A 15,513-nucleotide genomic window follows, 5' to 3' on the forward strand; every position below is an offset into this window, starting at 1 on the left:
TGAAAGGCAGTGGCAGCTTTAGATGAAGAGCTGGGCTCAAGACTTGATTGCAATTATATAGTCCTTTAGCTTTGAATTGTTTACAAATGAGGCATCGGCTCACATTAGTGGTTCATGTGTCGGGGGACTTAAAGCGAAAACGTGATCTTCTCTCCAGAGGATGTATTAAGATTGTTATTCATTTAGGCAGTGCTTCTCAATTATTTTCTGTTATGTGCCCCCAGAATGAAAATATTTATTTTATTATTAAATATTAAATATTAAACTGTTAGGTGTTTAATTCTTGAAAAAAATGTTTGGGTTGACTTCCGCTTTAAAGCACTCTACAATGGTTTCCCGAAACACCCACTTTCCTATCGTTTGTCACATCGTATTGTGGCTCCATTACAAGTTTGCAGAGCTGAGAGCACCAAAAAGTAAAATAAGGTTAAAGTACAGGTAAAGGGTGGAGTTACTTTGAGGCAAAAGACTCTCTAACCTTTGGCAAGGACATTGCCTTTGGTTCCACTGGGTTCCAGTGGCAGTGGTGGCTGGCATAAAGCATTATTAATGACCAAGGAAACTGGCCTTCAGGCTAGGCGTTAATTATATCACTGGAGAGCTGGGGGAGAGCGTGAACACATCGGAGGGCGGGGCCTCACCCCGCATTTTATGTGTGTGTATGTATGATTTGCATTGTTAAGCTATTACTGTCCTCATTTTGGAGGGAGGACTAGCTGGTTGAATAGCAGTGATAGATTGGGATGCCAGGAACACTCGCCAGCATCAGCCTTTCTTGGGCCCATTTCATTTGTGTAATTGTGTTTTCCTCATCTTAGACATTACTCATTGTACAGTAGTCCTTTTTTATCTTGTGTCAAAATTGTAGAGGGCAGAAAAAATAAATCATTGGCCCTTTCCATGAATTTTATATTGAGTTGGCCTACACAGTTTAGATGAAAGTTAGTGTCAAGTTAGCATCCACCTGTCTGTCACTTAAGCAAAATTATCAAACCATTAATTGATTTTCTGTACTCTTTCTCCTCATAAGGGTCAGGTGGCGCTGGAGCCGATCCCTGATGACTTTTGTGCGAGAGCCAGGGTACATTGTAAACTGTTCGCCACTCACTCTCAGGGCACATAGACAAACAATCAACAACATTCATGTTCACAGATACGGACAGTTTTCTTTTCAGCAGGGGTCCCCAACCTTTCTGGAACTGAGAGGTACTTTTGAAGTATGGATTAATGTGTAGGGGCTCCAGTTTCATACACACTTCTGGAATAAAACATTTGCTCAAATTATTACGAAGTAACTACTTTCCCCGTCGTCATTTCGCCCCTTGCCTTCTCCATGAATGCTATAGTTTGGTCATGCACTTACACCACTGACCTTTGACCTTTTTTTTCACATTTTATTTAAATATTGTCATTTCCAAAATGACTCCAATATAAGTGTGACTTGAAAAATAATAACAACAAAAAACTTATACTACACCTCACTAGTAAATGGAGCTATTTCTTTTTGGAAAAGCAACACACAAAAAAAAATTAGAGCTATTTTAAGAACGGGCCCAAGGGCTATTCATGTGTTCCTTGTGGGCTAATGGTTCCTGTGTGCACCATGTTGGTGTCGCTGTGCTGCTTCAAAAGAATCCATCAATTCAATAAAGTTCAAGAAATTTACAAACAAATATTTGCTCTGATCGCTAATAACTCTGAATGCGACAACGTTAACTGCGGGGATAATTTGGTTAGCTACAGGCTACTGTTTTCATCATTAAGCCGCGTCTTAATCAGCGCCACCCTGGCACTGACTCACTGCCCCACGCTCGCCATGCCATGTGCAGGCCGCATGTTTCTGATGCCTGGCGCCTGCATGTGACAGTCACAGTGGCCGCAAGCCACGCCGCGCCCCTCGCCGTCTTAAAGCATCTGAGCCGTTGTTCTTTGAAAGGCTGAAGGCCACTCACAGTGCATCGCCGTCAACGCAGCTCCCAGTCGGCCCGCCTTACGATCACAGCTACAGATTTGGAGGAGATCAGATGCGAAAGAGCAAAACTACCAGCTTGCTTGTTTACTAGACCTGCCTTTGTTTTTTCTATAACAAAACCGCCCTCAACTGTCCTTTTCAAATGTGTATTCACTTTAAATAATTGGTTTTCTGAGCAGGTATAAAACGATACCAAGGGTTATTGCTTTGTTGCTTACGAAGCAAAGCTAGTCACCTGCGACACAGAGAAAACGTCCTGCTTCCCCGCTTTCTTCTTTTTCATCATTTTGACATTAATCAATGTCTCATGCATTAATGTACAGGACATAATAAATATTAGGGCTGTAATGATAAACCAAAGTTAAGATTTGATTCAGATCTCGATTTCTGACCGTGTTTCAATGCACGATTGTAATGTTATTAAAAAAAAAATTAAATCAAGGCTCGAAATAAGTGGTTTCACATGGCAGTTTATGAGTCAAAATTTGTATTTTGTGCCTCAATAATAAATGTTGAATAGCAAAACTGTGACTCAAGCGCTGAGACAACCGTCAAAAGAAAGCAGGAGAAGAAGAATAATCACCGAGACAGTTAAAAATCTCGCTGAGCTCACGTCACCTACCGCGGGTAGTCAGAGGTCAAGGGAAGCTCTGTGCTACCCTTACACAGAAGCAGCAAGCTAGCAACAGCTTCGGCTGGTTACTAGTTCGCCTAGACATGTTGTGCAGTCGCTCTTAAGTCAGGATACAATTCTGACAAGTATCATACTCATGAAGGGATGATGATAAGAATGGAGAAGCCATGCTAAATGCTAAGATAACATAAGTTTGACACGGCTAGCGCATTCAACACTGTAAGTGTTGCGATGATCGATCACACTTTTCAAAGACGTGTGGCTCGAACTGCATTAAAGCGGAGGGCATCCATCTTGAAGGAAAATAGCAGGACAATTAATAAGTGTCTGGATTCTGGAGAAAAAAATCGTACACGCTAAACTAAATCGACACCGGAAATGAATTAAACTTCTGTTACAGTATACGTCAGCCAGGTTAAAAGTATAATAATATAGTATGACATATTTATCATATATGAGTAATAGTCAATAGTAATAGTCAATAGTTTTCTTTCACAATAGAGACCGGAGTTTTGACTTTGACTTATGACTTGCTGTGAAATTATGGCAAAGCACATCAACATTTCATTGCATTATTGGTCCATTATTATTGGTATACACCACACTTGTATGACTCAGCAATCCAGTTGAAATTCACTGCAATTTCACACTTTTTTCCTTCTATATTTTCGCGAATTTTGTCACAAAGGCTTGTCACTTTTACTGCCTCTTAAATCTTGGATTCCACGAAATACTCAACTCGTATGCTCCATCTTGTGATCGGATCGGCGATCGGTTATTGTTTTTTTTTAAACTTACCAATTGGTGAGTGGCTCCAAAAATCTTGATCGTGTAAAGCCGACGAAACAGTTTTTTTTAATCTTAAAGCAACGCTGTGCCATATGCCAGTTTTTGTTGATTATGGCGGCGCCTTGTGGACAAAAGCGGTAGTGTTTTGATAAAAATCAACCACATTTCCCATGCGTGCCAGCGCGTAGTGTCATGAAATCCCGAGCCGTCCTTATTGCGAAAGGAGGAAGTGAGTATGACGTAAAGCAATTCAGGACATTTGTATTGTTTTGTGTGCCAGGGTTGATCCCATCCTCCTCAAAGTTGCTTTGTGCCAGTAAAAACGATACAGACCCCCTCAGGGCATGAAGTCCAATTCAACTACTTGTAAGCCAAAGAGTTGTGAAATTTTTTTATTAAGGTCGATTTCTTGCCCAGTGCTGCTTTAAAAATGTCCTTTTATGATAGTGTTAATCTGAGTATAACAGGTTATTAGTTAGCAAAGTCAGATTTTTTCTTTATGTACTGTAGAATCTGTTCCTATTCGCATATTGCCTTCCCTTGTGTATGAAATGCGTTATATAAAGTTGCCTTGCCTTGCCTATATTGTACATTGTGAATAACCTTAATGTCAGAATGATCATATTTCATGGTTATTCTGTACCCTTCCCTTATTCCACCCTAGTGTTCCGGGAGCCCTACACAGTCCGTGTGGCTGACCAGCGTTCCATGCGAGGTAATGTCGCTGTGTTCAAGTGCCTCATCCCCTCTGCTGTCCAAGAGTACGTCAGCGTGGTGTCCTGGGAGAAAGACACCGTGTCCATTGTCCCAGGTAAGGAGCTGATCCAGTCACTGTTACTGAATACTAGCCTTTTTTTTTTTTTAACTTTTCTTGAGTAAATGTTTGGTGTGTTTGATCAACATTCAAATGCCAGTGGAGTCGAACGGTGTTTACTCTCAGAGAAAAGGAGAGTTGGATCAGCAATTTCAAAATAGGATTTTACATCAAACCCTGTCATAGAAATTGGGTGTTCACACTCCTGGGTTGCTGTAATGAATTTCTCCCATGTCACTGGTATATCCCGTGTTGTCAGAGCGGGAAGATGGAGGGGAGGATTTAAAAAATGGACTACTCCGCCAAAAAGAAGATGAAATGGCCTTTGCCTGCCATGTCGCTGGCTCCTCACTCGCTAACGGACGTCACTGTTGTTAATAACTGTGTTCCGGGATAAATCAGGCTTTGGATGTATGGGGTGTGCGTATGTGTGTGAAGGTTTGCGTGTTACACAGTTAACATTTGCTCCGCAGAGCGATGGAAAATTGTTGGGTGTCATTTGAGATTGTTTAGGTCAGATGATATGTTGCACTCCTGCTGCCCTTTAAACTTTCATCTCTCATTATTGTGTGTGCGTGTGTGCGTGTGCGCTGGTTGGCTCTGTCCTTCACTCCAAGCACTCATTCATTCAGTACAGCTGTAGTGTGTGTGTGTGTGCGTGCGTGTGGGTGCAGACGTGTGTTGTGTGAGAGAGTGTGTGTGGCCTGAGGGAGGTTTCCAGTCTGGATCGATAAAGCTTGCTGTTGGATTCCCCTCTCTCTTGTCACGTATCCCTCAGCGCGCGAGTGGTGAGACCTGTTATGTGTGTATTTCTGTGTGTGAATGCGCGTATTTGTGTGTGCGTGCCTGTCAGAGCCGCTGGATCGTGGCTGTGTGTGGTAAGAGCTCAGAGGGAGTATGTTATTGATCAGTTGTTGGACATATTATTTAACATATGAACAAGCAAGGACACACACACATGCTCACACACACAATTTATGTGAATCTCCAACTAGTCCCATCAGTGTAAAGTGTCCCTAAGCGTTGTCGTAAAATGCGGTATGGTCATTTGCATTTAATCATAATGAATTAGAGTGGAATGGGAATGTATTACCAGTTAGAATGGGACTGTCAACTTAGTTCATTCCTATTAAAAAAAATCCAGCCTTCCCTTGAGACCACCTGTAAGGTAACATTTACTTGACACTATGGCAGGGCTTGCAGTAACTTTTGCACTGGTTGCACCAAAACAGATTTGCTCGCACCCTTTTTTTACAGCATGACCATATTTGCTGATGTGTAGTCATCTCAATTGGCATACCATATGAAAATGTTGGCTGAAGATATATTTATGAAACATTTTACTTTTACAACAACTTTGTTTGTAGCAAGCAGCGGCTGACAAAACAGGTCAGTTATTTTATATAACTTTAAAAGAAGACAAAAAAGGAAACAATACCACGGGCCAAGGTAAAAACTTTATATTTTGAAATGTTATACACACTATTGATATTTTCATTTATCCAGGACTTAAAGTCTTAAGGCCACCAAAATATGTGTTGTTTATTATTTAAGCTTTTGGGGAATATAAAATCTCATTGAATATTTAAAATTGGACATCCCAACCTCTAAACTGAAGGATTTAAGCCCAGTGGTTTGATTAGGCAATGTAACATAAGTGACTAGATGGACCATTGATTGTAATTAAGTAAAATAGCCAAGTAATCTCACGTCCATCATTCTTCTTGATATATGTCAGTTTTTATAGATTGATAGAAAGCCCACATGAATTTGTAGCTATATATGTTTACTGCATCGAGGGACTTTTTTCCGTTTGAGTATGAAATATCAGACTAAAACCTCGTGTCTCGCCAAATGCGAGAGGTGTCCATGGTTAAGGTAACGATTGCTTATTGATACGTTAATAGTTCGAGACCTAACCATCCGAATACATCGTAGGCCCTATTTTGGTATACTGGCACCTAGCACTCGCCGTAAAAAAACGGGCGTAATCATTTTCATGCCATTGCAAGTCTAGTCTAGTAAGTTTAGGGCCGTGTTCCACCTGTCTGGTGTGCTGGCATATGAAGCAGCCGTGCCACCGACGCACCCGCTAATTTGGTGACAGAAAGGAGTCTTCATTTTTGTACCGGCGAAGCGTGTCTGTTAATTTGGTAAATGCACTACGTCTCTCACTGGTTGTTCCTGCTGCGCCTCGCAGCGCATCTCGGTGACATTTGGTGACAAAAGGTAGACAAAATTATAGATTTGCTAAAAGTTGGTCTAATTTGCAGCACAGGTGGCTTAACACAATTTTGGTGTATTTATTCGAGGCGCAGGCAGACAGATTCAGTGCTCTGCGGACGTATGTAGTGGACCTCGTGGTATTTCATCCATATGACACCAGGGTGGGACAATCCCTAATCATTGTAGAAATCAATTCATTGAACGAATAATAACCACTATCATAATAAAAATATTGTAATAGCACTCCTTCGGTAATTTATATCATCACATATTGACACTTTCGAGCTCTGACGTTATGGGAAAAAAATGTCATGTTTGACAATTCGCTCTCAAGGTTTTACATTGTTTCCATTGGGAAATATTGTTTTGGGTTTTGTATGATTTGGTTTTAGACTGATTAATGAATTAATCATGAAAAGTGAAGTTCCACAATTGGTTACATATAGAGCAATGTTAATTCATTGGTGCTATGCTGTTATCGACCCTCCGATTTAGCCGGTTAGGCACCAGGGTTGGACATCGAGAACCGAGTTCGAGCGGAACTGGGACTAACATTCTGGTTCTCCCGGAATCGTTCAGATTTTGAAATGTTCGTGCAGAATTTCAATGCCTAATTTGCATGAACGAAGAAGGACTTATAGGAAATGCATGTGCACGATGTGAAGCCCCTTCCAGACACCAATGCCTTGGTACGGGTGCACATCAGCTCGGCAAGAGCCCATCCCAACTGGCGCTCCTCTTCCCGGTCGGCTCCTCCGCCCGCTCCCGATTAGGTGACCCTGGACGTGTGCTACGCCCTTCCCGCAGATCTCCTTAGCTACAGTGCCTGACAAGACCCCGTGGTGATCGCGGTCGCTCTTCGCTGTGTTGACCATCTTGTCCGCACTGCCTGGCGGCCCGGCCCGCCTCGACTGGCCCCTGGAGCCGACGTAGAAATGGTGCAGATTCGGACCCAAAGTCAGAATCATCTTAGTACGTCTAACGCCAGCAAGTGATACTTGAGCTAAAACATTGAATCAACCAACAAAGGTTGAGCACAGCATAGACTGTACATACATACATACATAAATACATACCATGGTTACATAGAATACATTGTAAAAAAAAGTTAATAGATTTTATGGTAAAAACTGTCAAAAAGTCACAGTCAAAAGCCATAAAATCTAAAATTGTAATTTTCAGTAGAATGCTTTAAGTAATTGTTGCATTACTTATTTTCTTGAGGATCTCAAAAAATGTAAAATTATACACTGGTTAAAAAGAGCCCCTTAAGAAACTCATAGTAAAGTTTACAAACAGAGAAGGTCATATAATTTTATCGAAAAATAGCTCCCTCTTTTTTTTTTTTTTAAGAATCGGAATCGAGAATCGTTAGGAACCGGAATCTAATCGAAGAACCGGGATTGGAACCGGAATCGTCCAAATTCAAACGATGCCTAACCCTATTAGGGTTCAAACTCCAAACAGGAGTTTAGAGACAGCTTTTCGCAACACGTTAATTTTACTCATGGTAAATCAGGGCAATTTAGCCAAATGCCTTTCCTTACACACAGCAGCACTTCAAAATCTTGTAGAAAATCTTCCCGGAAGAGTGGAATCTGTAGGGTACATTCTCGTCTTTACACTTGCATGCCTCCAAGTGCTATCAATGACAGAGAGGTCCATATTTGACCCTCCCATTTTTGTCTCATGTATAGCATGATGGCCTGTGTCAGCACTTCGTTGAACATCGAGTGAGGTTATCACATGACTCTCCGCCACACGCCTCCCATCCATCCATCATCAACATCTTTGTGTTTTTCACTCGCGCTCGAGATGCTCCGCTGGCTTGCCATCTATTAAGAGGTCCGTGTATGCCAAGGTGTGGACTTGACAGGATGACACGCGTCGCACGAACAGCCGTGTTGGTCAATAAAGCTGACTTTGAATGAGCTTTGATGAAGAAGCAGGCGGGTGTTTGCTGACAGCTGCCCTCGCGGCGAGACGACCCCGCCTGGGTGTCGTGTCACTTTTTGACAGCCAAATCTGTTTGCATTGGAGAGTTCACAGAGCAATGTCTGTGTGTGTGTGTGGGTGTGTGTGTGTGTGTGTGGGTGGGTGCGTGTGTATGTGTGTTGGGGTCGACAGAAGTCAAAAGTATTCACATTCATTACTCAAGTAGTAGATATTGGGATTTAAAAAGACTAGTAGAAATTGAAGCATCAACTTCAGCGTTTCACTTGCGTAAAAGTATAAAAGTAGCGGCTTACAACTACTTAAAGTACATAAGTAAAAGTAATGCAAGGAGAACAAAATGCATTAAAGCGGAAGTCAAGTCAAATGTGTTCTTTTCCTTATGTTCCATGTGCCCTGGTATTTTAAACACAGTTTTCTGATTACTCTTGCGTTCATGAAATGATAATTAATCAGATGAATCCACCCCGACTCCAAATTTTTGGACTGAAGGACAAAAGGTTGGTTTGCATCACAGTGGCATACTGCGCAATACACACAACTTCCTCCGAAAACATTTCTATACAGGCCAGAATGATTATAATGTTATGTTATGTTACGTTAAAGGCCAATACATTAAAGAGCCATGTGTACCACTGAGCGTTAACGTGTGTTTCATGGAACGGATATGATGACTACCTGTTCTGTGAATGTCAAAAACTAAATTACTAACTGTGAATGGAAAGCAGAGCTCTGTCTGACACACTGAATCCAATATGGAAGCTTGAAGCCATTACTGCAGTCTGTAGGTTTTTATTTGACTCTTCAAAAAAATAGAATTTCAACTGTACAATCAATCAAAACAAAGTTGCAGTGTTGGACAAATAAATGGTAAAAAAATAGTGGTCATCAGAAATATCTACACCCTGCGCCCTCTCTCACTGTACCAAGCAAAGCAAAGGACACATTTAGTCGGATTAACGTGATGAGAATAAAAATGCATCATACACACACTCCATTCAGAATATTCTGAGCCGATCAAGCCCATTCCGATTAAGACTTTATTCCAAACGAGAGAGGTGGTTCATGTTCATGTCGTTCGGCGCGCATGAAAACACACCGAAATTTCGGAATGAACCGTCTTTACAGCACCGTCTGTGACGTCAGTATACGTGTTTCTGTTATTTCCGGAAGAGAGTAGAAGCTGAGCGAGCGAAAGACATGGCGGGCGCAAGACTGACCTGGTACAGTTGCAGCTCCATTTGGAACTCGACGTAACAAAAATACGCGAAATAACGCTAACATTCAAAGTAGAAATGGACGCAGCGATATTTTCTTGACACGGTAGTCGCTATGGCTGCTTCTTCTTCTACTACTACATCCGGTATATTTGGTCAATCTGTGCATGTCAAAATAATTTGTTCCGATCGAAAGTGTGATACTTTTAGTGTCCATGAAAACAGTGCATCAGAATTTTAATCCGAACTCTGATCGGATTCAAGAAATTTTGTTCATGCAAACGTAGCCAAACATTTCCAGGTAGACACAAGTGGTATTAATTAGGCTATCACTCCACCCCAGTGACACATCGTCACCCACTTAGCTCCGCCCACACACACAAAGACACTTTTTATCCCGCGGAACATGGAAGAAACACATCCCTGCCTCTGTAATGGTGCAAAAAGTCCAACTTCAACAGCCTGTCATCTTGGTAGGTAAGTAGTGTGCACCCAAACTTTGGATATGTGATGGCCACAGATGTAAAATGACAAAGCTGGCCAAATGTAATTAGTGTTACTTACAAATTTTGGATGTAGCAATAATTAACTCATAACATATATCTATACCGTGAATTCAGATTTGGCTCAAGTCATATTTCACAGATCTCACACACACAGCCCACCAAACAAACGTGCAACATTGAATCACAACCTGTTGCTTGTTAGTAAACCATGGAATGTTTCTCTAAGTACCCAGCCATAGCAAACGTAGAACATGTCATGTACTATTAGCTAGGGCTACACATACTGTACAGCAATAATTAAACTCATAACATTTGTCTGAAGTCTAATTAAGTCTCAAACCCTCAACATCCTTCAAAAATGTTCCACTTACCTCAATGTGCTTTTTCAAGTTTTTGGAAGCTTTGAAATGAAATTCAAAATGAGTTGATTTAGAACACAGGTGTCAAATTCAAGGCCCCGCGGCCAGCTCCGGCACACAACCTCATTTTATGTGGCCCGCAAAGGCAAATCATGTGCGTTAACCTTCAGATTTCTTGTAAATCGTTTTCACTTTTAACAACAATGGGGATATGAGATACTGCATTGTGTTATTTGTTAGCAATCCTGCCCTTAAAATACATTGAAAAAAACAGAACAAACAATTACTTACCGTCTTCTAATTTCAAAACGAGCTACTCATCAATTTGTTGTGTATATGTGATCATAAATTTTGAGTATATGACGGCCCTCTGAGTGACACCATAACCAGGATGTGGCCCCCGACAAAAAATGAGTTTAACACCCCTGTTTTAGAATAAACTTCTCATCCAACCACAATCAAAATCATTCTATCTACCCTAACGCGATTTACGCAGATTGGTGTTTTGAACAATTATAAACTGTAATGAACGCAATCCAAAATAAAACAGTAACGAGGCTTTTGTGTGTGTGTAAGGTGTGGTAAATACAGATATTTGAGTAAAAATGTAAGGAGCAGAAGTACAAAGTAGGCAGAAAAATAACGACTCCATGAAAATATAGATACCCAAAATTTCTACTTCAGTAAGGTAACACTTTTTTTTTTTACTTCGTTACTTGACACCCCTGAGGTTTTCGGTGTCGGCTCGCTATCCTTGCTGCTACTCCCTCACCGTAGCTTTGCTTTGCTTGCTATAATGCACTGTAATTGATGGTTTGCTGGTTAGAAAATTATCATTTGTGTGCTCGTCAGCTGGGAAGTGTTGACGGATGTTCCTGAGGGAAGTGTCTTCATCAGTGTGTGTGCATGACTGTGTGTGTGTGTGTGTCACTTATTTATTAGTAACCGTCTCCTCCTTCAACTTTAAAAGGAGTTTGAGTTTCATCTGGTCACCATGGTAACGGGTGCGAACCGGCAGGCGGAATGAGGAAGGTGTGAGGATGCATCACTGCTTGATTTATATTAGTGCATCACCACAACACACGCACGCACACGCGCACTCGCACGCGTCGGCACACACACTTCAGTCACTTGTTAGATACTGTTGGGAGAATACACGTTTTTAAGATGTATTTCTTTGTTTGTATTGCACTATTATTAGGCACAAATCTAACCTCGCATTATTAATGATTATGAAGAGGTTCCTGATAAACGGGTAATACCGTGAACAATTGAGTGTGGTAAACTACACTTCATGCGTCCTTATTAGTGCGCACTGGCTGTAGGCACATTACAACTCACCGCTTGTTAATTTTTCTCTTTTTCAGTTATTACTTGCAGTGGTGTCAACAAAATGGAAATGGTTCCGGCAGCACTGGGGGTCTCTTAGTCAAGAATGTGACATGCATTGGAAGTATCTAGAATAACATGCAAGTGTTCATTTTGTAGCAAAATACTAAAAACAAATACAGTGGCGCCTAAACTTTTGGGTAACCTGACTTGCAAGTTTTCCGAGATATGTGCCATTGCTCATTAGTTTTATTTTTTTTGCTTTGTCTTGAGAGCAACAATTTAAGGATCAAGTGTTGGATGGTGGCAGTGAACTCATCTCTTCATAAAAAGCAGCAGTTTGGGAAATTCTTAAAAAAAGGCTTCAAATGCTTTTATTCCAATTCCAATTGATGTTTACTGTCAAATTAGACATAAAACACAAAATACTTGCATGTTATTTATTTAAAACAACCACATAAAATTGGATTTAGAATTTACATTATTGTCATTTGCATTAATTTCAGGGGCAATATTTTCAGTAGCATTCCTGCTAAAGTGAATTAGAAAAAGATAATATTTTGTTTGCTTTTTATATTTTAGAATGCAATACATATTTTATTATTTCATTTGAATAGGCCCAATTTAACTGCTTGATTATGTGGGACCCCAGACTCTCCTCATTCCATTAAATGAACACATTTTACTTTGTAAAAGCAATTCAAGGTCGATTCCAATTTCATGGCTTGACATATTTGCTAGAGAGGTAACAAAGAAAAAAAAGAACAAAGAAAAAGATGTCGGAAAAAAAGAAACCTCAAACCTATCTTTATCGTGATGACTAGTAAAACAATAGTCTTACATTGTTGGTCATGAAAAATAAATAAATCCATTATTAATATATGAAGCAGTGTCACTTCCTTGTACAGTCAAACAATGAGGATGAAGAACATTCCGTCGCCTTTTGCACCACAAAATCATCTGCAAGCGGGTGCCGCCAACTGATGGTTACGTAGATGGATTGATTCGGGTCAAGTTATGGACTCTACATCAGTATTGATTGGCTGATATTGTGGAGAGAGAGTTGTGGGTGTGAACAGCGCAGCAACTCTGTGCGCGTGTTTCTGCATTCATCGATCGGGCTTGTTTAATCCTCTGCACACACACACACACAGGCAGGCACACGCACGCACACAGCCTCTCACATTGTGGCGGAGTCTAGCGTCACCACAGCTGCCGCCGCTTCTGTCCCGGTCTCCATTTTGTGGCGACTCTGCAGAGGCCCCATGTACTCACGCTTTCCACTCTTTTTAACTTCAACCGGCCCCTTTCCATATAGTACCCCCGCTTGGAGAGGCACTTTTTCGAAGATAAAGTGACAAAGCATCATCTTTTCTCTCCCACTCCGCCAAACACGAACGAATATTAACAACAGATAGCCGAGGAAAAAATGGCAGAATCGGCAGAAAAGAAAGACAAAGTGGCACGAAAGCATGCTACGCGCTAAATTATGCAGGTGGCAAAGTGGGCATAGAATGGAAGGGTGATGGACTGACTGCTGTTTGAGGAAGAAACCATGAAGTGAGGTGTGTGTTGTGTGTGAATGTGTGTGCGCCGTTTTTTTTCTTTTTTTTTCTTTTTTTTTTTTTTTTTGCAGTCCCCAGCCTCCCCAAGGGAGAAAGAGGCAGCTTGGGGCTTGAAAGGGACTGTGTCCTGTCATTAAAGATGCATCCGACAAGAGCCTAATGCCCACCCTATTGCACCCTGTCCTCCGTTTCCCTTCCTCTTTTGGAGCTTCTCCATTTATCTCTGCTACTGTTTGACCAGTAAGCATTTCTGTGTGTTTGTCTTTAGGATGGAGCAGTTTGTTCCTTGCCTCGGTCACGGGGACGAGGAGAGTCGTCGTGTTGCTGTGGATGGGAAATGGGTGGTGTTTACTTATTGATGTGTGATTACGGGATGTGGAGTTCGTGCGTGTGTGTGTGTGCAGGTGTGTGAATCTGGCAGTGATGCATGTTAGGCAGGTTATTTATTCAGCACTCGTGTTTGGATGTTTTACAAAAAGAACAGGTGCAGAGCGACTCTGAGTGCGCTCTGTTTGAGGGTGTGTGTGTGGGCGTGTGTGTTTGAATTGAAGGCATAGACTGCTGTCCAGCCACTGATCAGGCTGCAGTGTGCATTTATGTTGAAAGGTTGAGTTGTAGCTCAAAAAGTCAAGATCATGGATGGCTAGCTAGAATGCTGGATGAATGGGCTGATCGATCGATAGATAATGTACAGTACATAGATGAAGATCAATACATATACACGAAAAAAATGCTGTGGTGTTTTCCTAACTAATTTGCTGCAAGTAGCTGTGGATATTGAGCAGATTGGGTTGGCTTTATCTAAGGTTGAGTTAGTCAGTTTGACCCAGATTGGATTTGGGCAGACTGTAAGAGCTGAAGCTCAATGTTTTCACATCAATGTTTTGGACATTTTGGTGTTCTGAAGCTGAAGGAAATGCAAGAAAATGCTGGTGGCACCTGGATGGCTCAGTGGATGACACCACTGACTGTGGACCAGGAATCAAGGTTGATTTCCTGGTCAGGTGGACTGCTCACCCACGGGAAATGGGTGGGTTGCCGCAGGCATCTACGAAAACAGGGAACTGCCAACGTGGAGTAAACATTTTTAATGTACTGGAAACTCGTTCGAGCAAGTTTGTTGTCCAAACTTTGCAAATTCATTCGAATGTACTGACAAATGCATTGACAAAGACATTTAAATGTACTGATAAAGTCATTCAACCATTTTTGGTAGTCGTTCGAACATATTGCCAAAACGTCGGCTAAATGCTGAAAACATTTTCCCCACAATGCCACGGGTATTCTGTTTCAAATTTTTTTATTGTAAGACAGAACAAAGTAATAGATTCTGCAACAGAGATTGTGTCTCATTTTCCAAACATACCACCGACCATGCAACCCCCAAAAAACGAAAACATAATTAGATAAGGGGAAAAAAAACCCACACAGTTCAAAACCTCAACCCACCCCAGAGTAGTGCTACTCACATTCAATAAATATGACAACCGCATTCTATGCCTCGGTATTCACTTGCACATGCATTTACATGCGCGCAATATTGTGATAATATAATGGGGGGCGGGGGGCGGAACGGGGCGGGGCTCGACAATGTTTCTGAATATGGCCGGGGGGTCGCGGCCGGAAGGGTACCCAGGTCAAGGGTGGAGGGTCGCGGCCAGACGGGCAAAAAAGGGTCAAGTGCCCAGCGCCGGTTATACGGGTGAATGCATTGATACAAGCAGATTATCGACAGATACAGGAAGGTATACAACGGACACAGGATGTTAGCAATTGGCAGATACAGGTTGGTAGATGGATGGGAACATTGATGTTGTCTGTGCAGATTGAAATGGTGAAAGCGATGGGGTGAGATAAGGGAGAGGAAGTGCGAGAGGGGGGCTGTGCATGAGGAGAATTTCAATGGCACTCCAATCATGCAGGCAGTCTCGTTAGCCCAGGGAACATTTGCATAGTGCTTCGGCGAATTCATTTGGCCTTACTCTGAGAAAATGGCTCCCTTTCCTCTCTGCTAGTTAGTAATTCATTAGCTGCACACGGCCAAGGTGTGTACGTGCGAGGGTGTGCGGTAGGTGCAGAGGCCGCTGACCGTCTAAAAGCCTTCCTCTTTGCCTCCGACGCTGACATAATTTAACAGTGCAAGGCCCTT

General features: G+C 41.8%; 1 protein-coding gene across 2 annotated transcripts in view; it reads left to right on the forward strand.

Moving 5' to 3' along the window:
• The window catches only part of dscaml1 (Down syndrome cell adhesion molecule like 1), a 131,446-nt gene that overhangs the window by 20,705 nt on the left and 95,228 nt on the right, over positions 1-15,513 (forward strand). For both annotated transcript variants that reach the window (XM_086035041.1, XM_086035042.1), the window contains exon 3: positions 4,060-4,206. In XM_086035041.1, coding sequence (XP_085891167.1) covers positions 4,060-4,206 — 147 coding nt within the window. The remainder of the gene's footprint in view (positions 1-4,059; positions 4,207-15,513) is intronic.

The sequence above is a fragment of the Filicampus tigris genome, chromosome 7, assembly GCF_054856515.1.
Source record: "Filicampus tigris isolate MCC_2025a chromosome 7, RoL_Ftig_1.0, whole genome shotgun sequence".
NCBI lineage: Eukaryota > Metazoa > Chordata > Actinopteri > Syngnathiformes > Syngnathidae > Filicampus > Filicampus tigris.